Raw genomic sequence first — 26,897 nt, forward strand, 5'->3', positions numbered from 1 at the left:
AAGCACCTACTTGGGTACAGGATCTTGGTGTTCAGCGCTGGCAGGCTGTCCCGGCTTCCCGTCTGGGGAGGAAGAGAGGCAGAGCTGCCCACAGACAGACCCCCTTTGCTCATCAGCTTTTCACAGGGGGCTCGGGACACTGTGAAACAGGACAGAAGCCCTTCAGACTGTCCAAACCGACACAGCTAAAATCGCGAGCCGGAGCAAAACGGGCAGGAGGGGGCAGTGGGCAGACAGGAGGGCTACAAACCGCTGTCACTTGGCACAGCGCTGTCCTGGGTGCGAGAGGAAGGGGGAGTTCCTAGGCAGGGTGTGTGCGTGTGTGTGTGTGTGTGTCTCGTGAGGCTCAATAAGGCCTGGATTCATCTGGAGGGCACACCGACCACAGATGGCAGCTCTGGGACAGAGGGGCTGGCCACAGAGCCTGAGTGCTGGCCACCCAGCTCAGAGTCCGTCCCTCAGCGGCCTGGCCAGGCCGGGCTCTGTGCCTGGAGGGCCTGGGTCCTCATGGGAGCAGCTCGGAGGCAAAGGCAGAGGGGGCAGACACGGGATCCTCTTCCAGCTCCACAGGTCCCACCAGCGTCCCCCAGACCAACCCGAGCCATGAGTTCTGACACGGCCAAAGCAACGACAAGAAAGCTCCCCAAAGCTCCGGGCAACGAGCATGCTCGCCACATGTCCCGGAAGTGAAGCCCAATGCCCAAAGCTGTACCTCTGCGGTGGCTCCTGCCCTTGAGGACCCCACAGCCCTCGCTGTGGGCCGGCGGTGGGCACACCTTGTCCTCCTTCCTCAGGTCTTTCTTCTCCTCTGAGGCAGACAGGCCTAGTACGAAGCCCTCCTGCGCCTGCGTCTGGGCGTTCTGCTCGTCGACCGCTGACGGAGAAGACACTGCAGCTGAGCCTGGCATGACGGCCTGCGCTCCCCGGGGGCCCTCTGAGGGCTCAGACTAGAGCCACCCACCTGCTGCGCACGTCCCCACCCTCAGTGCTAACAAGCTGGGGAGGACCCCAGGAGCAGAAGGCCACCGAGGGCGCCAGGTGACAGCAAACAGGCAGCAGGTGGCACAGCACACTGGTGCCAGGTGGAGGTCGTGAGCACAGGGCTCACACTGCTTAGAGCGAAGCCAGGGAAAGGGTGTGAAGTGGCTTCTGAGCACAGGTGTGCAGGTGAAGGCACCACGCTCGCTGCCGAGGCGTGGGGGGCCTACGGGGTGAGAGATGAAGGCCAAGCGCCAGGGCAGTATTTCAGGCGTCCCTCCAGGTCTGCCCCCCGGGCCCGCTACCTTTCTCCGTGTGCTCTATGATCTGGCGAATGGCCTTCTTCAGGCTATTGGCTCGAAGCATGAGCTGCTCCCGGGGCCGGAAGATCTGCGGCCGGGCAGGGCACGCTGAGCCCACCAGGCGGTCCCCAGCAGAGCCACAGACACTGCCCGCCCCGTCCCCGTCTTCTGTCTCCTCGGCAATGGTAGGGGGCGGGTTGGGCAGGGAGGATGAGGCCTGGGACTCGTCATCCAAGGTCTTGAGGAGTGAGTCTAGCTTCTCTTTCAGGACGGAGCACTGGGTGGGGACACACAGGTATGAGGAGCACCCCCTACACACTGGCCCCTCCCGCAGGCCTGCAACGGACCTTCTTGGCCATGACCTCCGACTCCTCTGAGCTCTCGGTCGTCTTCTCATAGGCCTTGCCCACACGGGCCACAAAGTCCTTCACTGTCTCGCAGAGCACCCTGGGAGGAACAGAATGGGCTGGGACTGTGGGCACCCTCGGGTGAGGCCCTGCCTTCCCAAGACCACACACTCACTTGGCTGACGAGATCACCACGGAGTGCTGGTCTGAGGTCAGGATTTTAGAAAGGTGGGCTGCAACCGAGTCTTCATAGAAGAGGATCTGCTGCACCTGCAATCGCCCCAGACAAGGGGGCGGGTCACCCACGATCACCGGAGAGCTCTGTGCACGACCCTGAGTCCAAGGCCTTCCCATCCAGCACAGGCAGCTTCCTCTGTGCTCCCTGCCCCCTCAGCCGAAGCCTCGGCTCATTCGGGGGTTAACATGAGCCTGCTAGTGCTCTGGGGGAGATGATGGAAGCCCCGTTAAGCTGCAGACAGACCGAAAGACAGGTCTGAGCAAAAAGGAACCTGTCCACAGCAACGCTCTCCTGCTTTAGTCTGAGGTTCCGAGGTGGCCTTCGAGGGGCCCCATACCCTAACCCATCCGTCCTCTGTGGTGAGCTGGCAGGGCAGAGGCCACACGTGCAATCAAGCCACGAGTTCCACCACAGTGCATCAGAGCCATGTCTTCCCTGCTGGCCCTGCCTACTGACGCCAGGGCACCACCGCCACGTGGCTGTTCCCACCCTGTCCGAGGCCCAGCAAGCTTCACTACTGGCCCAGGTGAGTACTTTAAACTTCACACACTCTTCCTCTCAAAAAAAGGCCAGGCTGAGGCAGCTGGGCAGTTGCGCCTACAGCCCTGTTTGCCAACCACTGCCCTGGCCCCTTGGCTGCCAGAACACACAGGCACAGTCCTGTTCCACTCAGCCAGCGTCCAGCTCGATGTGACGAGCACATCGTGTGCCCAGCCCTACACCAGTGCAGGACGTCACCAGAAGGAAGGAGACAAGGTCTGTGCTTCAGGAACTCGGAGCTAAAGCACAACAGTAACAGCCACTGACCAAAGACAACTCAAGGCTGAATCCTGGCAGGCTCAGGGAAGGGCGCCCAAGTCAGGGCATGGGGTGGAGCATGGGCGTGGGTACAGGGCTGCTGGGAGTAATAAGCACAACTACGCAGGGGAGGCTGCGGAGCTGAGGACACCCAGGATCAGGGAGTCACAGGGAAGGCCACCGGGACACACTTCCCCAAGCCCTGGTGAGAGCCCAGGAAACCCCTAGCAGATCACTGAAGTCGGTAGTGAGCATCCGCCCAGCCAGGTCCCTGCAGGGTGATGGCAGACTCCTCCCCAGAGCGGCCAGAAGCCAGGCTGTGTGAATGGTGAGCACAGGGTCAGGCCACACAAGCGGGTTCCAAGGCAGGCCCAGCGTGCCCGAGACCGCGGCCATGCAGTACCTCGGAGTCCTCGCTGAAGTCTTCGGTGACGGTGGAGGAGGAAGCCTGCCGAGGGAGCTTGGTCTCGTACGCCATGACGCTCCACCTACAGGGGAGCAGCGTCAGCTAGGCCGGCGCCCCCAGGCAGTCCTTGCACCCTCAAGTTTTGTGGCCTGGAGACCTGGCCTGAGCACCGTTCCAACTCCACAGATCCCCTTTGCTCGGCTCTTTGATCCATGAGAACCAAGGTCTCCTCTCCATCTCGGGGCAGGTGAAGGGAACCAGGAGAAGATATGCCACCAGCGAGGGGCCCAGGGAAGCCAGCAGTCAAGTCCCCATAGACAGCGTCTTTGAAAGGTGCTGCCATTGGGAGAGGCGGCTTCCCCCCCTGCAGAGGGCTGCCCCGGCACCACGGCCCCTCGATCCTCCCTACTGAGGAGGCCCCCAGTGGGAGTGCTTCACCATCACCAACACCCACAGCAGCGTCTGGCCAGTGGACGCTGCCATCCAGCTCAGAACCAGAAGCACCCACTTGAAGCCTGGAGAACAATTACCTGAAACACCTCCTCCTGCGAATGGAAGGTGGCTCGCTCAAGCGTGCCAATGGAGCACTTTGCCAATGGTCTGGGCCAGGACGGCCAAAGGCTAGGGGCCCCCCTTCTCCACCGCGCCCCAGCTGCGGCTCATAAGAAGACCTGGCCACTCGAGGGCATGATTCATAACCTGTGTTGTTTGGATCTTTTTTATAATCTCACCAGAACCAAGAACTATCAGAAAAGGAATATATGCTTAGGTCAAAGTTTTACAGCTCCACACAGCACGGCGGTCCACTCACCTGTCCAGCATCTTTGTGCTGGCCCGCTCCAGCTTCGCCAAGATCTGGGGGAGCTGGGTGTCGTCATCACAGGCTGCGCCCCAGCCAAGCACACGGGCCAGGTCATTCCCTGTCCCCAAGGGCAGTACTCCCAGCTGACACTAACATGAAACAGTGGGGAGGACGTGCACTCAAACACAGGAAAGCAAGAAGCCCCCGCTGCCCCCCGGAGGCCTGCTGTGACAGCCACACCCAGTGTGTATGAGACTGACCTGAGGCATGTGGCCTGCACTTCCCAGCAGAGCCCACCATGGGAACAGGTGTCTTTGTGACGCAGCAGCAGAGGCCAGAGTTACTGGGCCCTCATCTGCGAAGCCTACCTCTTAGGCTGTTCCCTCCCTTGACGATCTACCCTCCAGACCTTGGGGCCTAGGGGCTGTCCAAAGCCCATCCTTCCCTCTTGCACTTGGGCCCACATGTGAAGGACAGCCCCTGATCAAGGCCAAATTCCCTTCCATGGCCCTCGCTACTGTCCCTCTGTACCTCTTAAAACACTTCTGATGGCTTCAAAGTCTTGTCAGAATAAACACGGGAGGGCTACCCACCAAACAGACGCCATAGGTCCCCCACCTGCCACTGCCCAGAGCCTAGCCCTGCACATAGCATTCCCACCCTGGAGCCCTTGCAGCCAGGTCTGTGCTCAGGGCCCCCAGTGTGGGCTGCCCAGAGCTCTCCAGCAGCCCATACAGACGACAGTGACCAGCCAGATCACAGCCCACAGAGGTCACAGTCCTGAGGCTGGGGCACGGCCCGCCCTGCCTACAGCACTGCACAGCCACCTGTCCCCCCCCTGCCAATCTGTGGGGACAGCAGCATGACAAGGGTGAAACAGGAGGCAGCAGTGGACACTCGAGGGGACACACAGGCCAGAGGAGGGGCTAGGCTTGGCAGAGGCTTTCCAGAGCTCAGGGCACAGGAGGGCTCTGAGGGAGGCAGAAGCAGACAAGCAGAAGGCCAGATCGGGCTCCTGCGGCTCACTGCTGGGGTGCACCCTGCCCATGGTGGGGCTGAGGGTGCCGCCCAGGTGAACGTGGACAGAACAGGCGGGGGCTGGGTAACACAATGATGGCCTAGGCAGCGGGAGGCGGCGAGACAGCACCTGCGCTGGCACACAGGGACGGGGGAACACAGACTCAAGAGCGACTGAGACTTCCACTCAGTCACCCGGATGGACCATGCCCTTCAGGCTGCACAGAAAGGCTTAGGGGCGGGGGACAGCTAGGGGCTGGCAATCTGCAGCACTGAGCCAGAAGGCCCAGGACGTCCTTGGGGACACACAGCAGCCAAACCTCTGCACGTCACCAAGCTGCCTCAGAAGAGTGAAGGAGGTAGGTAAAGGGAGCCAGGAGAAGAAAGCAATGCCACTGGGGGGCGGGGGGGCTGTGGCTGGAGGAGCACCCAGGGCCACAGGGAAATCAGAGATGAATGCTCAAGAGAGCCATTCAGCATAATCATGGACTCAACCCCTAGACTTCACTGTGTTCTCAGCTAGTGAGCTCGACAGTGCACTAGACAGGCCTCCACCAAACCAACAGAACGACGCAGGCTGCTCTGCTGCTGTTACCGGAAGGTGCCGCTCGCCTTTCCTGCACTCTGGCCTGGCCTGGCCTGGCCGTGGTGGGCTGGCCCCAGGTCATCGCCACACTCCTGCTGTTACACTCCTATGGCACAGCCACGAAGGCAGCTCTGTGACCCGGCTCAGGGCACAGGACTCAAGTCACTGAAAATGTGCTCCGGGCACACAGACGCTCAGCTGCTTTTTTAAAAGGGTCCTAACGATGGGCTGAGGTGCAGCTCAGTGGCAGAGACCTTGCTTAGTGTGAGGCCCTGGCTGCGGCCGCCGGCAGCGAAGCGTGGGCGAGTAAGACAACACACAGATCAGCATCGGGTTATCGTGCATTGTGACCAGGTGTCTCAACAGAACAAATGACAAAAGCCACAAAGGAAAGGACAACCAAAAAAATGGTTGACACATGACAAACTGGGGGACAAAATCTGCAATGACAGACAATATGACAATCAGACATCAATTGCTTAAAATACACTGAATATTACAAAAGAAAATGAGAGAAAAACATGAATAGACAACTCACCCAAAACCTTACTGTCTGTCAACTGAGACAATGCTTGACTTAATAAGAATTAAAGAAATACTGCAAAGATAAGACTTTATTTGCTTAGCTGGGCAAAACTAGAAAGATGAGCCCCATGGTCACAGAGGGGACACAGGGCAGCACAGCTCTGACAGAGGGACCCAACCCAGGGTTTACCCAGAGTGGCCCCTGGAAAAACAAAGACTCAGGTGTTCCAGAGCTGCCTGAGCTCCACTCACTGGAGGTGAGCAGCCAGGCTGCAGGGACACTGCCGCGCAGAGCAATTCACTGAGGGCAGCTCGAGGCTCCCTGGCGTACTACGGAGCACAGAGCGCAGGAAGGGGCACACAAGGGCAACCTGAGTCTGCTTAAAACTGCACTACACACTGTACTGTATGCATCTGGACACAAGTCTGAGACGGTCACAGAGATGTCACGGGGACTACTCACTTGCGGGGAGGGGTGGTTGGGAATAAAACCATGAATATACAGCTTGGAAGATCTATTTTTATCTTAATACAAAAACTGGATCTAGCGAGCAACACTGAACTCAAGGAGCTGAGGGAGCTTCCCTCCTCTCCTTCCAGGCCAGAGGCGCCAAGCAAGAGTGAGCTGCATCACCCTCAGAGAAGAGCTGGGCAAGGAGGACAGCGGCCCCCCAGACCAGCTGGCCCTGGCGCCTGAGGCAGCTCCCTTTGCCCACTCCAACTTCCCATACCTCAGCCCTGTAGGACCAGGGCACCCAAGATGCCCCGGGGCTCTTGTCCTGTTCTCCCTCCTGCCCTCCGCCCACAACCTGCACAGCCCCCACCCCCTTCACTGGCCCCGCTATGGGCAGAAGCCCTGAACCACGAGTGGCAAAGACTGCGCTGCTCTCTACCCTGGCCCCTCCACCCCAGGCTAGGCTCCCCGCGCCAGGCACCTGCTTGTGAAGGTTGAGGCTGTCGATTTCAGAGAGGACCCAGCCAACACTACCATCCCCGCCACAAACCAGAATCCGGAAGGTGTCAAACTTCTGGAATAACCGCAAGCTGCAGAGAAAAGAGAGTCGGTGAGACAACATGCAGTCGTGGGAAGCCGCTGCTCTTGTGCTGACTCTGCCCTTTGTCTGCGTGGGCCCAGGCAGCCCTCCAGCCAGGGCCGGGGTCCATCCCCGAGTAAGAGGCTGGAGATGCTGCAGCCCGAGCAGCACCAGACTCCACGCGGCCCGCTACAGCCCACCCCTGCCGCCCATGACTGTCCTCCGGTATGCCCCGCACTGCCTTGCACGGTGAGCCTGGGCACTCAACCCCAGGAGAGGCAGTCGCGTCTCTGCCTAGCATTCTGCATGTCCCCTGCCTGTCTCCTCAGCAGCAATTAACTCTGCAGGTGAGGTGACCCGGCCCCCTCCCCTTGTAAGTCCTCTCAGTCTCCTCCCTGGGATTCCTGCTTGTCACATGGCCCCCCACACCGGGTCCCAGCCCAGGGTACCCCAGCTGCCTTCGGCCCATTCCTCACCGTCCTCCTGCTGGGCCCCACCGGTGTCTCCAATTCTGTAATGGCACCAGCACTCACAACCCCAAATCGACACCCGCACCTGGTCACCAGGACAGCCACCCGGAGTCCCACAGTTGCTCGAGCAGGACACGTCCCTCCTCAAGGACGAGCACCACCACCTGGGCCCGACGTGTCGGCCACCCCTGGCGCTCTCCCCCACCCTCACTATGCCCGGCTGGGCCCGGCCACTGCCCTTCCTCTCTTCAAGCACCTCCCCTTAGGGTGCCGACCTCACCCCAAGGAAGAGCTGAACCTCTCGCCTCTCAGCGCACACCCGCAGCCTTCCCTCGGCAGCAGCTGCCCGCGTGGGCCCGGCCCGGCCCCCTCCCCCGTGCACGTGGGGAGATGGGTGGAAGCACAGTGCGCACGCCAGCTCTGCCGGACACCAGCACAGCGGAGACACTGAGGCTGGCCTGACTCCCACGCCCCTTCCTAGTAGCTGCCAGAGAACTGGGGCGCCACTGCACTGATGCGACCCCAGCTGCCCATGTCTGCCCCTGTTGTCTCTTCACATACTTTTCCTTTTTTTTAACAGTGCTGGGGATTGAACCCAGGACCTCTGCACTAAGTTACACCCCCAGTCCTTTATTTATTTTTTATTTTGAGACACGGCCTAAGTCATTAAATTGCCCATGCCCAGTCTCAAACTTACAATCCTCCTGCCTCAGCCTTCCAGAGGCTGTAAGTGCCACACCCAGCTGTCATCACACACTTAACTCTGACTACACACTGGGGAATTCTGCGTGCATGCCAGAGTTAACAGTTCTTCTTCTCCAGCTCTGCTGTGCTGCTGCCCTGCCCAAGCCATTATGAAGCACTCAGCGAGTGTCCCTGGCAGCCCATTAAGCATCTTAGCTACTTGGCCTCCCTCGCTTGACATGGAAGGTGAGGCATCTCCACGTCCCTTTCTTAATTGAAGCACTTCTTCCTGCGGCTCGGTGGACATGACCCCATGAGACGGGAGAGGGGGCTGCCTGCAGAGCCAGGGAGCACTGTCGTTGAGCAAACAGGCTGCCTTGTGGGGCTTCTATCCAGCAGGCCTTGATGCAAGCGGGGAAGCCAACCCGTAAGGCACACGAAGGACCAGTGTGCACAGAACACCGGGCAGCGTGCCCCACGCGCGCAGGCGGGGTGTCAGCCAAGGACAGGCAGTGAGTCAGCCCAGCTCAAGTTACAGCAGCACAGGCTCCAAGGACAACACCCTCCCTCCTGGCCCAGCTCAGGGGGCAGGCGCCTGCTGGAGCGAGTGAGCGCACACCAGACAGCGGGCCTGGAGCATGGCCACGATCAGGCCAGCAACTCCCCAAGCCGCCAGCGCTCTCTCAGAGCCCGCCTTGAACAGGCCCTCTAGATAAGGATGAAATTAGTACAAATGGCAAAACTTATGGAAGCACATGGTTTTCTACGAAGCTGAGCTAAATTCAGAACTGGAAGGACACACATGGGCTTACAGATGGAAGCATGCGCCCAGCCCTGTGGGCCCTGTGCACCTGGACATCTTTTGCACCAAGGGGACACAGGCTGGGCCTCCCTGAAGGAAAGCTGTTTCCTAGGGACAGAGCAGCCGGCAAGCAGGGCGGCAGGCCTGTGTGCAGTGACCCAGAGACACGGGCGCTGCGGCAGATGCGTGTGCACGGCAGGCTGCCCGGCAGCAACTGAAGTGGGGGCCTGGCCAGCTTGGAAGGCTCATGTGTATGTGGCTGCACTGCGTGTGTGTAGTGTGTGTGTGTACACGTGCATGTGTGCAAACCTCCATCAATTAAGAGCAATCTTCTAGTGGGACCGGAGAGAGGCAGCTTGAGACAGACTGCTTCCTATTTTAAATTTTCTGTACCTTATAAATAAACAAGCCTTATTTACAAAACAACGGAACTCCCAAAAAGACACACTTTGTAAGTCTCCTACCCAAGGTGCGGTCCTCCGTTCATGAGGTCGAAGACCTGGGCAGGGTTCAACAGCTGCTTGAATCTTCTGAGGAACTTCACGCCCTGGTTGTCCCCACTTTTAGAATTGACAAAGACCAGGAGGGGACTTGTGCAAGACGGGGGACAGGTGGCCTTCCAGAACCCTAGGTGTGAACAGGGAACAGGACAGGAGAAGCCAGGTAAGCTGTGCAGGTGGAAAGGAGCGACCAATAAGCAGCAGCAGGTGGTGCAGGGGGCCAGGGACCCACACGCACATGGCACTGAATCAGCGCCAGACAAGCACACTTCCACAATGTTACTCCCCGTGACAGGTGAGTCCCACCCAATCTGACTTCGCATTAGGAGGACTCCGACCTTCACATGGCTACACTGGCCACACCCGTGCCCCCACCCATCTGACAGTTACTTCCTCTGAACTACACACCCCAGAGATCTTGCACCAGTCTGCCAACACGTGGCACCGTGTGCCAGCTGGACATATGCAAGCAGCACTGAGCCAGCCGGCTAAAACCAGCACACAGGCACGCGCGCAGCTCCTGCAGCTCCTAGCATAGCCAGAGGCCACAGACCAGTTCCCACCTGACAGCCAAACGGACCCATCACCTTCAGGGAAAATGTCAGCCTCACTGCTTAAGTGTGTCTGTAGCAACTTCCAGGATGCCACATCCCCTCTCCATGGCCTCCTCCCACCCCACAACTGTGGCCAGCCTCTCGCTGACCACAGCACAGGCTCAGAGGACCCACCATCAGAGTCGATGCTGTTGAGCGCCGTGGGAGGGATGACTGACACCTTGCACAGGCCAAGCGGACACTTGGTCATCAAGGACTCTTTACACAACGTGTGGACCTGCAACAGAATGCCCCTGTCACCAGGGCTCAGCCACCTCCCACATACACCAGGATGCCTGGCTGTGGAGCAGCAGGCACTATCGGGGCAGCTGACCTGCTCCCACTGAGCAGAGTCCTGGTCTCACCTGACAGACCAGCGCTGCTCACATGAGCAGAGGGAAGGAATGGCCCTTACCCCTACCTCCCTCGCAGACACCAGTAACTGTCAGGACGAGGGCCTGGGCTCCTGGGCAGCAGCCTCTGGGTGCGCTTGCCCGTGCCTTGGCTCCTCCTGGCCAGCCCGGCTCCAACCAGGGAACTGCATAACCACCTCAACCACCAGCCTGGGGCCCGGAGCACAGAGCTCCCCTTGCCTCTCCACGCATCCCGCACGCGCAGGGCCCCTCGCCGGCCACTCACCATGGCCTTGCACCACAGGCAGCGCCAGTCCTGCAGGCGCAGCACACTGCCGCAGGTCTTCTCACACACCGTGCACTTGGCACTCACCGGGAGGTTTCCCTCCAGCCACTGGTGGGGCATGGCGATCTGCAGAGCAAGGGGGACACGACACGCTGGGGACACCCTGCACTGCGACATAAGGGCAGCAGAGCCCGAGGCTACGACACTGCCCCAGCCTGAGGAGTGGTGAAGGGCAGTGTTGGGGAGGGGCCTGCCGTGTGCCCACCAGGGCTTGTGCTATGAGGCTCATGGGGTCAGGACAGTGGGGAGCCCGGGCGGCCACGTGGCCCCTACACCATTAGCTGATGCGCACACAGAACAGCCGGGGGAGCGAGCGGCCAGGCCGGGCAGCACACGGCAAGACCCTGACACGTACCCCGTCCTCATCCTCAATGATGTCCTTCCCGATCGAAGCCAGCGTGGTCCACTTGCAGTTATTGGTTGCGCGCACAGCACACCGTTTGTGGGCCTTAAATTTGCACACTGTGAGAGGAGCACACAAAGCGACAGGCACCGTCTGTAACGGGCACCTCCATTCAGGGAAGGCAGCCTGTCGGGGAAGCTGGGGATGATGGGGCTCTCGGTCACAGCCGTCTCTGTGAGCTTCAGCCTGGGATGAGGAATGAGGCAGGGAGACCAGCACAGGTGGTGGGCAGATGAGGTCCGCAGGCCCCACATGCAGCTGACACAACCCCTCAGCCAGACTGCAACATGAAGGCGGGGCCATGTTGTGTGGACTCTGAAGTCTGAGGTCATCTGACTCCTGAGGGTCACACAAGCTTCTTCTGAATCTTCTCAGCCTTTGTTTTGTTTTGTTTTTGAGATGGGGTCTCCCTGTGTAGTTCATACTGGCCTTGAACTCACTCTGTAGCCCAGGCTAGCCTCAAACTCTCAGCAATCCTCCTGCCTCAGCCTCCCAAGTACTGGGATTACAGGTGTGTGCCACTATGCCCAGCTCTTTTCAACCATTTAAAATGTCAAACTCACAAGCTAAAGAAACTATGCGGCAGACAGGACCTGACCACAGGCTCACACTCCCTGCATAAGGTCCCTGCTCAATGCCTGTGAGACATCTTTTACCCTGTCTGTAGGACCAGAGAGCAGTGCAGTCTGACTATCCCTGTGTATCCAGTCCATGTGCTTGAAGTCTACCATCTCCCTTTCATAAAAGCTGGTATATCGCAGACTCCTCTGTGGGTAAAACACAAGCATGCAGGGGACTCTGGACTGACTGCAGGGCTGGTGGATTTTATGCCTGTGTTTGGATTTCCAAGGCTCCGCCAAGGACAACCGCAGGCCACCTTTTGTAAGAGAAGCACAAAGGCAGCGCTCATACCTTCACAGGACAGCCCGTGGGACGTGACCCCGGACAGGGCCTCCCGGCACACATTGCAGTAGGTTGGCCGCGCGTGGGAACAGGCGTACCAGTTGTGCGTCCCTGAGAAATGGTCCATGCTGTACTGGGTGGGCTAGAAGAGCGAAACAGACAGTAGGGGTAAGGCGCCCTTCCACTCTTAAATGAGCACTTTGAACAAGTGGAACAAAGTATCCTGGAGAGGAGGAGGACACTGTAAAGGACAGGTGGCAGAGCGCCAGGTCGGCTGAGAGGCAGCCTCTGACAAGGCCCACACACGGGAAAGCCAGACGCAGTGAGTCCTGAAGCATTCACATGCAAGGGCGCTGTGTGCGGAAGGCGGCTCTTCTAACCTCGAAGTGCTCCCGGCTCTGCACGGTCTTGAGCGCTGCGATCCAGTCCTCCATCTCCTTCCTGTTGTCAGCACACAGGATGAGCTTCCTGCAGGGAGTGATGACCTGCAGGAGGAACACATGCGATGCACCCTGAGCCAGGCTGCCTGCCACAGACAGCGCTTCCCAGTCTACCTTCAAAAACGCGTGCTGTGAACGCCCACTCAGGAAAACAAGCCTTTCATTCCTATATTCACATTGAGAACATAAACATGCTTAGCAAGTCACTAAATATCAAGAACAATCTCGAACTAGAAAGAAGCAAATTTAGTTTTTATATTTGTCAGCAACGAACCTAAGCAGACGTTTACAACAACTCACTACCCAGGTATATAAATAATAAACTGTAAGAAAGCCTGCAGGGAAAGGAGGACACAGGAACACAGGAACACAGCTGTCACTCCAGAGAGCGGGCACCTGATGGTGGCACCTGAACGGCGCAGGTCTGGCCAGTTACTCCAGCACCCAGTAACAGGAGCACGTCACGCTGTGTGACAGACTAACAACCAGCTACTCGCTCGGGCCTCAGCAACCGGACTCAGCACAGACCCGGCAATGACTACAAGTGAAAATGATATCCACAGAACAGGGCTTTTACAAATCAACAGAAAAACCTTTCTGAGAGAAAAGGGCTATCTTTGACTCGCACCTCACACAAGTATGAAACAGCGAATGCATGACAGGGCAGGCATCAGGAAAGGGGGGGATTAGCAAATCTACTCCCACCCGTGGGACTGGCAAAGTTCTGAAAGGTGGTAATCCAGGGTTGGCAATGGTCTGAGAGAAAAGAGTTCTCAAATACTGACAGGAGGCAAACAGTACAACTTTTCTTTCTTTCTTTTTGAACTGGGAATCAAACTCATGACCTCGTGCTTGCAGGTCGCTGCGCAAGGCGCTGAGCTGCTGAGCTATAATCCGCAGGCCCCCAGTAGAACTTGTAAACAAAAATCTGACAAGGTCTGTCAGTGTTTGCAAGGGTCATCACCTCTTACTTTTTCATAATGATGTTAAATATCTAAATGGTTCTGAAGGCCAATCTACAAAGTGAGACCCGCTCAGAAGCACGGCTTTCACACCTGCGCCCTGGTTCCCGCAGGTCGCTTGGAAAGCAGCACGGGCTCACCTTCCGAGCAGATGGCACACGTGCATACCCTTCTTCTATGTGTCCATGCCACAGACACTGCACCCCCCTGCGCTCGCACTCAAGCCTCTCACAACCCAGCCACTGCTCCTCAACAGTATGTGGGCTCTTGCTCTTCCCATAGCAGTGCCGCACTCCATCGAGAAGAGCTGGCCAGTCGGCCAGTCCTTGTCTAGTAACATCAATCTCACATTGTTTCACGCCAGGCATGCTGGCCATGTCTGTGATCCCAGTGCTCTGGGAGGCTGAGGCAGGAGGACTGCAAGGTCAAGTCTAGCCTGGGTCACAGAGTGAATTTGAGGCTAGCCTGGACGATGTAGCAGAGACCCCGTCATTAAATAAATAAATAAATAATCGATCTGTGTTTCAAACAGTGCCACCATGAATGGGTCCTTTCCTATTTTTCCACTGCATCACTGGGATGAATCCTTGGACGTGGACGCTGCACAAAGAGTACATGTAGGGGAGCTTCCCTAGCCACTGCCACATCCGCTCCACAAGGCTGTACCACTGGGCACTGCCAGCAGCAGTGTGAGGGAAATGCCTGCATCCCTGGGATCCACCAGCAGAGTGGGATTTCACTGTGGATTCCTGCCCGCCCTACAGCTCTACCTCACATCAAGAAGAGCCTGTGAGAACAGCGCTTTCCATCGCTGGCTGGTCACCTTCTAGGTGCTGACCACGCGAGGCCGTGCCTCCACACCGGTTTCTCTCCAGTGACTAAGTTTCGTCACGAGGGTGACAAAGCAGGGTCTCCAGGGCATGGTTTGCTCCCTCCCACATATCTGGGGTTCCCACATGAAGAAACGGTGCGGGGACGGGTGGTGGAGGAGCCAGGCGCACACAGGAGGAGGCTGAGGAACACAGCCTTCCTGGGGCTGGAGGGGGCCGCGTGACCAGACTCCACGGCAGGCTCCTGCCCACCCAGCACTCACAGCCCCCACGGGCACCACATGCACTTGCTGCTGTGTGCTCTGCACCCGGGGCTCGAAGGCCAGGACAGATGGGTTCTACCCACACTGGACTCACTGGGGAGGGACACACACACACACCCATCTCAGATACCAACAGGCCACAAGGATACCAAGCAGGGTCTGGGAACAGGGCTGCTAGGCTGAGGAACCAGAGGGCCTGAGCCAGTGCTGAGGTCCTGCGCATGCCCATCTGTCCACAATGTCGGAACAAACACTGCCCTCATGACTCACTCTGGTGTAAGCTCCACTTAGAACACTTTTATCAGCACAGTAAATACAGTAAAGAAAGAAAACACACTTCACCTTGGGTACCTCAGGAATTATGCAGGAGTTACACAACAGGATACAGAGAACAATGGGACGTTTATGCCCCCTGCTCCCTAGGGCTCTGTCTACCCCTCCCAGGCAAGCCTCCCCAAGAAGTGCCACCTTGCCCCCTAACTCAGTCTGTGGCGAGCCTCTACCGTCCCCTGGGCATGAAGAAGCCACTCCCAGAACAGCTTCCCGGCAGCCAGGCAGCAGATGACAGACAAGGCTGTTGTGTCCCAATGCCACAGACAACGAGAGACAGACAGCAACTGGGTTCAGGCCTTCCTCCTCAACCTTTCCCAACAGGTGCGGATCTGAATGCCAGCCGGCCACGGACTGCTGAAATGAGGGCAGACTCTGCTTCTCTTCTGGAAAAGCCATCAGGGAGGCAGGTACAGGGAGAATGGTGTGCAGCCCTCCCTCGCTATGCAGCTTGCAGCAGCAGGTCTCCTCCGTCCTGGGCCTCCACTTCCCCACTGAGATACTGGGGCTCCTAAGGGCACCACCACGGCCTAGCGCGGCTATGGGGTTTGAGTCTAGGAGGTCTTGCAAAGTACTAGAAAAGCATCCTTCATGGGAGCCTCCTCCGGGACCTCTGTCCTTGGCTACCACCCATGTGACAGAAGCAGGAGCCTTGCCCATGTGGACAGCACTGTCCATAAGAGGGCTCTGCGCTCCACCAACCACCATAGAGCCCCGTGAGGATCTGACAGAGCCCTGCCCAGTAAAACCACTCCCCTGCTTCTCTGCAACCAGGCCCTGGCACTTTGGAGACAAACTCATAGTTTGGAGCTGCCCAACCCTAGCTGGGCCCCATCTGCCTCCCGGTCCCGTGCACATTTTGTCACGCTCCCCCTAGACTTATCTGTGTTTCCATCCCCCTGGGCCGCCTTCCTGGTGAGCTCCTAGGCAGCCTCACGTCCCTACCACCAGCCAGGAGGGGTGGCACAGCCAACACAGCTCATCTCAGGCAGGAGCCTTTTCCTCCCCTCACCAGCACTGGCAGGGTGAGGGTGGTCCCTTCCACAGCCGATTCTGAGGCAGTCTAAATGAATCCCTGAAGGGCGGCTGTGTGGACAGGGCGGCCCCTGGGGAGGAAGCAGGGCTGGATGAGTACACAGGCTCCCCACTCCTGGCTGTCACCAGCCCACCAGGCCCAAATGAGGGCCGGATGCAGGGGAGCCGCTCTAAAGAATCTAAAGTGTCCCTCAGATTGGATCACAGCCATCGCTACCTACAACCAAGGGATGGTGCAAAAAGGTTAGAACCATCCCCCAACCCAGGCTCCACAGCACACTACTGCAGGCCAGGACACAAATGTGACATAAGCAAACGTGTAAGGTAAGAAATGGCTCACATAGCTAGAGTAGCCTGAAAGATGAATGCATCCGAAGTAGGGGTGAACTGAACCCAATGTGTCAACCAGCACAGCCCAGGCCAGAAGCAAGGCTGGGCTGAGCCACACACACAGCAGGAAGGCAGGTGGCTGCCTGGGGACCCAGCCTGGAAAGGCCAGCTCGCCTGACCTCGTGGTCAGCAGACCTGAGGGGGAGGTGTGGGTGTGCTTCTGCTATGCCCACATTTCCCAAGTGAGGTGTGGGTGTGCTTCTCAGAGAAAGCACTTCTGGAAGTAAAAGAACTCTAAAACGTCACAAAGAGAAAAAGCAGACCAACTAAAAGAAGAACGGACAAAAGACCTTAACAGTTACTTCACCAACAGCCAGTACAGACCAAGCAAGTACTCAGCTGCACCAGTCTCCGGCCACAGTGATGCCCTCTGCTGCCATGGATGCCCCAGAGTGACAGAGCCCAGTGCTGGCGAGGGTGGAGTTTGATGCAGCTACATTAGAAAACCACGGCACTTAGACTCTGTGACTCAGCAGCTCTACCCCGGCCCCAAACAGGGATGCAACCCTGCACACGCAAGCATTACCATTTCAGCAAGCCCACTGCAAACAGAGCAGCAGTTAATTAACGCAGGGCATACAGTAATGAAAATGAACCACATACAAAAAAAAAGCTAAGGGCCGGGGATATAGCTCAGTGGCATAAGTGCCTGCCTGGCAAGCACAAGGTCCTGAGTTCGATTCCCGGTACAAAAAAAAAAAAGAGAGAAAGAAAATGAAAATGAACCACGTATCCGAGGGAGAACTTTCGCTCTCCCCCTTGCATACAAGTATGTAGTCTCCCAAGAGATAAGGTGAATGCCCTGTTACTCCAAATCAGCCCGAGACACCCAGGCCAAGCCAGGTATGGTGGCACGTATCTATAATCCCAATGGCTTAGGAGGCTAAGGCAGGAGGGTCACAAGCTAGAGGCCAATGTGTACAACTTGGTAAGACTCCATCTCAAAATTTTAAAAATTAAAAAAGGCTGAGGATATTTTTCAGTACAAAGGCCCTAGGTTCAATTCCCAATCCCTAAAAAGAAAAAAACATGATACCAAAGCCAGACAAAATTATCTGCCAAGGTCCTGGCAGAAGGTTGTTCAACCATAGGCAATGATCTTTAAGAAATCATGGTGAAAAGATGTACTGGAAACAAAGGTGAGATTTCCTATATGCAGGAAAAGCTGAGCTCTGCTTACACATCCTGGTGCAAGATGACCACGGCAGCTCACGCTCAGGCAACCTGCAGGGTGTCTGCCAGCATCCCCTAGTGTAGTTCCCCACACCCTAGTGAAGCAGCTTTCAGGACAGAGAGCCAGACATGGCCAGCCAGGCAGCCTGAAGTCTCACAGGAATGAGGCCCAGGGCCAGAACACCTACAGGTTGGTGCAGGCTGGGTTCCTACCTCTACCCACAGCTGCTTCTCGTCTAGACAGGTGGGCAAGATTTAAAGTGCAAAGTAACAGAGCAGCAGGCAGTGGGCAGAGAGAAAGCTGGCACTCACTCCCCAAGACAGCGACTCCAGCTCAGGAATTGGCAGTGTGATGTGGGCACCTCATTAAATCATCAGACCGGCTGTCCTGCTATGCCCACATTTCCCAAGCATTCAAAACAGAGGTGAAGAGACAAGAGCTGGATGATAAAAGCAAAGGCAGTCCCCTGACAGAAAACCACAAGCTGAACACCCCACCACAATCATCTCCACCACAGTGCCCAATGTGCATCTCCTTTGTAAACGAGACCCCAAAGGACAAGATGATCAAGACACTGCACACTGTGCCACGCTGAGACCAAAGGTCAAATCAAACAGCATTCATTGGAGTAACTGTGAGGCCCTGCACCCTAGATGGTCCAAAGGCCACCACCACAAGGCACAGAATGGCAGGGGAGGGGCATCCACCAGGACACAGAGCTGCTCACTCTTCTCATTCCATGGTCCAAATCCAGCCGGCGTAGATGTACCTTTCCCACCTTTCCCTACTCCTCTGGCGGAGGACTACAATTCTGGGAATTTGGAAGCATGCCTGGGACCAGCTAAGGTGGGGAGACACCCACACCAACTGGGGGCTCAGCATGGGATGACACAGCAGTAAGCCTTCTATTTTCTAGGACTGCACTAAAGAGGCTGGCAGGTAGAAAGGGCAGGGGGGAAAAGGTCCAACAAGCCTGCTCTTTCAGCCAAAGGAAAGGAAATGGGGAGCCTGGCAGGACAGAGTTCGCTAAGAGCAGAGGTGCCAAAGACCACTACCCCAGCCAGCACCCTCGAGGCACCCAGCACCTGCTGTCTGCCCAACTACTGGATGCATCCAGAAAGACCCAGGAGAGGGCTGCCTGTTGCCCTCCCACACAGCGAGGACCCCTTCCCATCATGTCAGAGGAAATAGCTGCGCAAGTAAGCACATGGAAGATACTCAGCCTCCATAGTCGGCAACACCAGGTGCTTGGGAGGCTGTGGAGAAACCGGACCGTGTAGGACGGAATGTGAAAGAGTACGGCCGCTCCGCAAAGCAGTCTGGCAGTTTCTTGAAAACAACACACAACTGCCACAGGGTGCAGCAATCACTCTTCAGCTTGTGTTCCAGGGGAATGGAGAGCTATGGTCACACCAACACCTGTCTGAGGTTTTTACAGCAGCTGTATTCATAACCACAGCAAACAACTCTCTGCCATGCTTCCGTGACTAACACAGTACTGTGGCACGCCAACCCCAAGCCACACCTTGGGGGCTGCGCTGAGGAGAAAGGGCCAGTCCCAAAGGTGAAGGGCTGTGTGATTCCACCGACAGGACACCGCTGTAATGCCAAAGTCACAGACAGAGCACAGGTGGATGGCCAACGGGCCCACGAGGGAAGTCCTTGAATAGCAGAGGGCACTCAGAAGGACCCTGTGGAGACGGCAGGGTTGGCACCCTGGGCACAATGCTCTACTACAGCTGTGCATGGGCTCACCACTGAGGAGCATGCGCCCGGGAGCTCACAATAAAAAGGCCAGTTAGCCATACGGGTATTTAAAGCTGAACAGGGAACACTGAGGAGCAAGCCCACAGTAAGACACACTTCTTTTTTTTTTACACATTTCTCAAGGATGGGGCATGTGCACAAGTTCAAGGTGTGCCCTTACCTTATAAAATCCCATCTCTGAAAGCAGCAGTTCATGGACACACCTTGGGCACACGTCCTCGGGGATGGGGTGGGGCCCAGGCACCGAGAAGCTCGCCACACACGTGTCTCAGTCAGAGCGCACGACAGCACCGCCAGGACTGTGCCCTCTGGCTCAGTGTGAGCTCTGCTGTCAGAATGTGACACTAGGCCTGGGACTCAGCCTGCACAAGCACAGCAGGAAATGGCAGCTCATTTCTCAAAAACCGCTGGAGATCCAGCTGAGACATGTAAAACCAGCAGGCCCCTGTGAATGAAAGGCAGAACTCAGAACACAGACCCTGGGCCAGCTTCTTCCCAGCTGGGGCCAGCCTAGCACAACCGACCTCACCACCAGCACCTGGGAGTGACCAGAGTCACACGCAGGACAAGGCCACCCCAGTCTCAGCCCTGCAGTCCCCTCAATCAAGGAGCGACTCGTAGACCAGGGTGCAGCTGCGGTCGATGTGATGGGAAGAGGAGTCCAGAACAAGCAGAGGGCGGCGGTGTCCAGGGTAGCAAAGACTGGGGGTGAGGGGGAAGGCCAGCAGCCGGACCCTGAAGTCACACGGTGGGTGGGGCCTCAGAGGGCCACATAGGCTCTAGGCCTGGCACCTACTCCACAAGGTACAGAGAGCCGTGGCAGCTTCCACCCAGAAGGCTGGCATCTGACTTGGGTTGAAAAAGCATCGCTCTAGTTGCTTTCCTGAAAACAGACATGGTGGGACAGGGCAGAGGGTAGAACACTTTTTCAAAAGTCCCTCAGCAACCCACTACATGAAGCGGACAGGGGCAGGGCGGGACTCTGATATGACACCAGGATGGGGTGAGACACAGCCAAACCCACAGGATCCCTCAGACAGTGGATGAGGGTAACTGCCGTGCAGGCACCAGGACACTGGATGCACAGGCTTCAGAGGTGGGGGGTCAGTGGCTCCATTTTGGACACAAAGTCAAGGTGTCTATGAAAATCTCAGTCACATCCTATGGCTCATCTCACACATTAGGTCTTCATTTGTTATCAGTTCTATTCTTTTTTGGTGGGGGGTGCAGGGAATCGAACTCAGGACCTTGCACTTGCCAGGCAGGCGCTATGCCGCTGACCTGTATCACCGGCCCCATTTGCTATCAAGTTCCATAGGGTAAAAAAAGTTAATGACACTGGAGAAGAAATACTGCTAATATGTCACCACTGTTTAAAAATATAGCCATATACAGTACTATGTAATGACGTTTCTGTCAACAACAGACCACTCATAAGATTAGAGTAGAGGTCAAAGTCCCTTCCACCTTGTGATTTTATCTACCTTCTCTATGTTTAGATACTCAAATACTTTTCGCTGGGTCGGAGCTGCCGACAGCATTGAGTTCTGCAGCAGGCTGCACAGCAGGCTGTGCTACAGGGCCTGGTACGCAGCAGGCCACGCCCCCAATGAGAAGGCCAACCCATGACAGGATCCCCTAGCACTGCGCTCCGCAGACCGCATCTGATGTTTGTATAGTCACACAGTGATCTGATGGCATCTGGTCAAGCTGAAGCGGTGCACACCTGGGGAATCTATCCCTAGAAGCACAGGCAGAGAAAGTATGCCAAGAGGTCAAGAATAAGCACATGCCCAGCAGCCCTGGTTGTGACCGGGAAGAAATCCAGGCAAACTAAACCGACACCCAAAGCAGGCCACCTCGTACCCTGGAGCACTACTTGGTGCTAGATAATCTTGAACTGGCCTGTGATCGGCATTACAACCTTCACTTGTAAACAGCTCTGAGGCTCATACCCATACCCCAGATTCCCCTCTCCAGATTAACTCCAAGAAGCAAGAGCAGTCATTTTAAATTCTGAACCACTCACCTAGAGGTAGATGAATAGATAAACTCATCACAGATATTATTCACATAGATAAATCTCAGAAACACAAGGCTACAGGATGTTGTAAAACTTGATACACAGAACAACCCACTGTTAGTACTTACACACACAACCAGAGAAAGCCCAACAACGTGCCACAAATGACATGCACTGGACTTGGAACGCTGGCGGCAGAAGGAGGGCAGGCAGGAGGGGACTGGGATGGGAAAGGGAGCACCAAGGGCTTCAACAATCTCCATGTTTATTTCTCAAGCACACAGCTTCTCTCTGTGTGACTTTCTGAATGCCTTAAATCTTCAGCAAAAAAATCCTAAAAGACTCCAGCCTAAACAGAGACACACAATGCAACTGTGCCTTACATTTACAGTCAGCCATACAGAAGGCAAGAGCCCAGCCTGCAGCCACACATACCAGTGGACAAATTCTAGTGACGAAATGAGGGTAGGGGCGGTCCCAAGGCCTGGCCTTGATGCTGCCCCTTCCACCTGACTCGACCTGACTGGGCCAGTGCTGTGCATTTCACAGCAAACACCCAGATCTGGGGCAGGCTTTCAAATCCTGAGCACAGAAGCCCAGCTAAGGCCTGACAGGGATCAAACTGACCTAAAGGGGACCAACAAAAACACCACCCAACACACCCCACCCGCCAGGCAGAGGACAGCCACCAACACTCAGTACCACACTCTAGGAAGGCCCACCCCAAGGATCTCAGCGCATGCGCACCGATGCTGGGCAAATGAGAGCACAGACGGGGGCTGCTGGACAAAAACCCACCCGGGCCCGGAGCAGCACAAAGCAAGGTGGGTGATTCTGGGACAGAGGGGCCTGCCCCACCTGCAGGCATTCTGCGTGACATGTGAGTGAAGTCACACCACCAAGCCTGAACTCTGAAAACTCCAGCCTTCTGCTCCTAAGCCACAAGTGGAGAAGCGTAGGCACCATTCCTGTCGCTTACTTCGTTTCAGAACCTTACCTCTTCACTCCCAGCACCAGCGGCCTCCCACTGTCCCACCACTCTCCCACCTTCCAGCTGCTCCCAGTGTCTCCAATCAAAGTGACCCAGCAAAAACCAACACTGCGTTTTTACATCAGAGCAGCAACCCGTGGGGCACCAGGTAGACCAGAGACTCAGAGCGACACAGCACATGAGGCCCGGCCACTGGCCACAGAGAGCAGAGGGCAGTGTCCTGGCGGGGCAGCTGGGAAGTGCCTGCTAAATATAGCTGCTGCCGCAGGAAGGTGGCCCAGAAAAGACCTGGCACTCTAGGCAATTTCTGTCACTTCCTGTTACTCACATCCTGCTGTTCCGATGTGTTCAGAGGCAGTTCTAGCCCTGGGGTCCCCTACATGGAAGGCGCTGAGACAGACTATTCACGACAGCTGGGCTGGAGACAGTGGGCTTCCTGCCAGCCACACTGAGACATTAAGACATGGAAGCAGACACCACGCTGCAAGTGAGCTCCCAGAGGTGACTGGGTAGCATGAGCCCCTGGACCAGGCTCGGGCTTCTGCACTCTCCACAGCTCTGCCACGGCCCTGTCTGTCCCCAAAAGAAACCCAGACATGGCTGTGTGTGCTTCTTCAGTCTTGCGGCAGCCTGGGAAGAGGAGCCCCAGCCCAGCTGAGAGGTACTGCTAACCGCAGGGCACCCTAAGCCAATCCCTCTCCAGGAGCTCAGGAAGCCCACACAGGAAGCAACACCAGCCTGGCAAGAAGTTAAACAACATGTGTTTCGGTACAATGAATCAGAAAGTATTTTAAAGGAACAAAAAGTAAAATAAAGGAAAAAGTGAAAGCCCTACCTCAAATGTGAGAAAAATACTCAGTCTTACTTACACTTCAATGCTGCCGTACTAGGTCCCGAGTGGGTCAGCTCCGGGGAGCTGCACAGTGGCACCGGCCTTGGGCCAGGGGTGGCAAGCACCTTCGGGGGAAGGAAAGCTGCCCTGACAGGCTCCTCACGTCAGCAGGGGCTGCAACAGTGATCAGCACACAGAGGCGACACAGAAATCAGCCTCCAATGGCACAGCAGGAGAAGCCACTGCATCAGCAGGCCCGAGTGTGCACGGCCACATGGTAGAGTCCACACGGTGGAGCCCAGCGCCCCCTCCACAGACAGCAGTGAGAAAGGCGCTTAAGCTTGGGGCGTGATGCATTGAAAAGCAGGTCATCAAATGCTAGGTACAATGGACACTTTCTGTAAAGCTAAAATACATTACAGATGGAGTAGAAAATCTTACAAACTTTATGTCCAAGTCTCTCAACGGTGGCACGATTACAAGTCGGGCCAAATAATCCTCGTTGGTAGGGCTGCCCTCGAACTCGGAAAGACTGGACCCCACCCACTGTATGCCCATCCACCTCGCAGCTGGGGCAGCCCGGTGCCCTCCACAAGTCCCCTCCCACTCCCACCACCTCTACCCACCTGTGGGAACCCCACTGCCACACAACAGACGTTATTTCTAGAGTCTCACTGGCAAAGCTTTAGCATAATTTCTGTTTAGATATCTGTACTTCATTATTTGCAATAAGCACGTTATCTGTATTAAAAGGAAATTAAAAAGCAGCTTAGCCTCAGTATATCACTGGTGCTTTTGCTCTAATACAGTATCTGAGATCCTGAAGACCCTTCCACCCTGCAGAAGTGCGCACCAGGGCAGCTACTCACACCCTCGCAACTCTAATCCATCACCAAGGAAACAACAAAACCCTAATGTGCTTTTTAAAAAGCTAGTTCAATCGTTTAAACTATGTACAGAAATACACAGTACACAACTCTGCTGCTCAGAGAAGCGGTGGGGAGTACGCCGCAGCTGAGGTATGAGACACAGGGCTAAGAGCAGAGAGCGGACAGCAGCAAAGCAGAGCTGCGGCCTCTCCAAGGGAGAGGGCAGAGGTCGGCCAGAGGTCTCGCACCCAGAGGTCTCACACCTAGGGAAGCTCCATCAGCGGTCACGTCCCATGCTTAGGTGCCTAGCGGCCTCAGCTCTCAATGATGTCCCTACAGCTGCACTCGGGAGCACCTAAGCCTGCCCCCTTCTCCACCTCAAGACAAGGTTTCCTCTGTACCTCTGTATATGAACTGATCTCCAGGCTGCTTTCAGCTCAGTGCTTCCAGTGCTGGGTAAACCACGCAAGAGTTACCAGGCTGTGTGAGATGCAAACAGAAAACAAAAGGCCAAGCAAGGCTTACAGAGAATTTACCAAAGGTCACCTTCGCATGGTCCTCTTAAAATGGCTAAGATGGCAAAACTGATGTTATGTGTATTTTGCCCCAATTAAAAAAAGATTGGGAGAAAGAGGATAGGGTTATATTTCTATTACACAGTTGTGGTTTTGTTTTATTTTTAAGTAAATATGCATAGCCTGGAAAACTTGAAGTTCACATCTCAGGCAGCAGCCTTGAGGAATCTTTTTTTCATCTCCTTCTGGCTTTCGGTGTTTTCCAAACTTTCTACAGTAAAACGTATTTCTAAATTTATCTATAGGATTCCCCCCACAAAGATCAACCCCTCAGTCACCTCCTCCCAGCAGACCCTGCTCCCAGGTGGCCTCTAGCCAGGCCCAGCTGACACACTGCCCAGGCGTTCCAGGCCAGAGCTTCCAGGAGAGCCCTCAGGATGACTCAGCGGGCAGCCTGAGAAGGCCTGGCTTCTGCAGCCGGGCCCTACACCCAAAGGTGACACGGAGGGGAGAACTCATGTAAAGGACAGCTGAGCGGCATGACAGGAGCTGGGCCTAGGGAACCTGAGTTTCCTACTAACATCCCAAGCCAATCTTGCTTGAGTCAATTCTCTTGTCAGGAAAGAAAATCAAGGCACAGAAATGGAGTTGTCTTCAACCTCTGGGTGTCAAGAACAAACAGCTTGATTTAACAATGGAACAGCATTGAAAACTCTAAGCTCAAACAGGCAGCCATCCCAGGGAACCTGATTTCCCAGTAACAGGAAGGCTGCAATAATGACACGGAGAGTCAAATCCAGGGTACCAATCTGGGACAGGCCAGGGACTCTCTTCTCGGGTGACAGAATGCCTGCCTGCCGGCCCCTGTGGTCTGGAGGGGGCACACAGGCTGGCACATACACTTGGCACTCTAACACAGAGATGGGGGCGAGGGGGACGATCAAGATGCATTTTATGTACTGTATGTACCAATTATTCAAGATAAATGTAAATATCATGTATTACAAACATATCACAATAAAAAAGCAAATCAAATAGAGACTGTGGCATTCAACTCCAGACCAAAAAGGGGATGCACCCTGAGCAACACCACTGTCCTTCCAAGTGCCCAGCTAGGACCAGAGCCCTGAACTCCCAGGCCCAACCTCAGTGGCTGCTGCAGGTGTTCACACCCAGCCCCATTTCAATGCAGTGTTCACGGACACAGACCCCTGCCAAGCACTAGGGACCTGCATGGAGTGAGTGAGTACCTAAGCCGCCCTGCCCCCTCTCAACTCTGGTTCAGCGCGTGGTTCCGGGACTGTCCTTTGCAAGCGACCCAGGTGAGGACATCTCCGAGCAGACTCACAGGCAAACAGGTCAAGTGCCAGCAGGAATAATCTTCCCTCACCAAACCTCCCCTTCCTTACATTAGCTGGATGCTGAGATGAATTACCCTTTTCTTCTGACCACGCTTACAGTGCCTTCGTTGTTCCTCTGGTATTTCAAGACCATTGTAAAAATGAAAAGAAGTCATTTCAATACCAGGACTGCACATTTTAAAACACCACCAACCCTCCATTTCTAAATGTTTCGTGAAGCTGGCTTAACCTAAGTACCAACACTTGACAAAAATGAAGACAAAGCCCAATGTGGTGACATACTCCTCCAACCTCTCTGGGAGGCTGAGGCAGGAAGATCAGAAGTTCAAGCCCAGCCTGGGTTACTTAGCAAGGCCTTGTCTCAAAATAAAAAATACAAATAGGACTAGGAATATAAAAAGGAAAAAAAGAAAAGGCACAGGTGAGGGGAAAGAAAAGGAAGAAAAAATCAGGGGAGAAATTTAAAGGTTAATACCCTTCATGGATATAGATGCCAAAATTCTTAACATCATAATAGTTATTTGTATCCAACAATACATAAAACAATAACATATCATGAGCAAAAAGGTTTACCCTAAGAATACAAGGATGGTTTTAATTTGAAAATCAACCCATTTAATCTGCCCTTTTAACAAAATGAAGGAGAAAAACCATATGATCATTTCAATAGATACAGAACAGCACTTGGCAAAATCTAACACCATTCTCAATAAAATAAGAATTCCTGGTAGATAAGTGAAAAATGTCCCAGCTGATGAAGGATAAACCCTACAGCTAACATCATACTTTATGGTGAGAAGCTTAACTATTTCTCATTAAGACTGAAAGAATTAATTTTTCAACACCAAGCTACTGGTTCTTGCCCCTGTGACATGGCATGAAAAAGAAGAAAGAAAAAGGTAAAGAGCCCCTACTTGCAGGTGATCTACTATTCAGACAGAGATGCCTTGCAGAACCTATAAAACAACTACTGTAAGTAATAAATACTACTTTGCAAGGTCAGAAATTCTTATATATTATATATATTA

General features: G+C 55.3%; 1 protein-coding gene across 5 annotated transcripts in view; it reads right to left on the reverse strand.

Moving 5' to 3' along the window:
- Positions 1-26,897, reverse strand: part of Dgkd (diacylglycerol kinase, delta 130kDa) — a gene marked incomplete at its 5' end in the record, with an annotated part of 61,748 nt that overhangs the window by 14,166 nt on the left and 20,685 nt on the right. For all 5 annotated transcript variants that reach the window (XM_013519865.1, XM_013519864.1, XM_013519867.1 and 2 more), the window contains 14 exon segments: positions 11-139; positions 713-874; positions 1,284-1,557; positions 1,628-1,727; positions 1,803-1,897; positions 3,067-3,151; positions 3,881-4,020; positions 6,935-7,043; positions 9,454-9,616; positions 10,218-10,320; positions 10,722-10,847; positions 11,137-11,243; positions 12,097-12,229; positions 12,468-12,572. In XM_013519865.1, coding sequence (XP_013375319.1) covers positions 11-139; positions 713-874; positions 1,284-1,557; positions 1,628-1,727; positions 1,803-1,897; positions 3,067-3,151; positions 3,881-4,020; positions 6,935-7,043; positions 9,454-9,616; positions 10,218-10,320; positions 10,722-10,847; positions 11,137-11,243; positions 12,097-12,229; positions 12,468-12,572 — 1,831 coding nt within the window.

The sequence above is a fragment of the Chinchilla lanigera genome, unplaced genomic scaffold, assembly GCF_000276665.1.
Source record: "Chinchilla lanigera isolate Chin_1 unplaced genomic scaffold, ChiLan1.0 scaffold00052, whole genome shotgun sequence".
Taxonomy (NCBI): domain Eukaryota; kingdom Metazoa; phylum Chordata; class Mammalia; order Rodentia; family Chinchillidae; genus Chinchilla; species Chinchilla lanigera.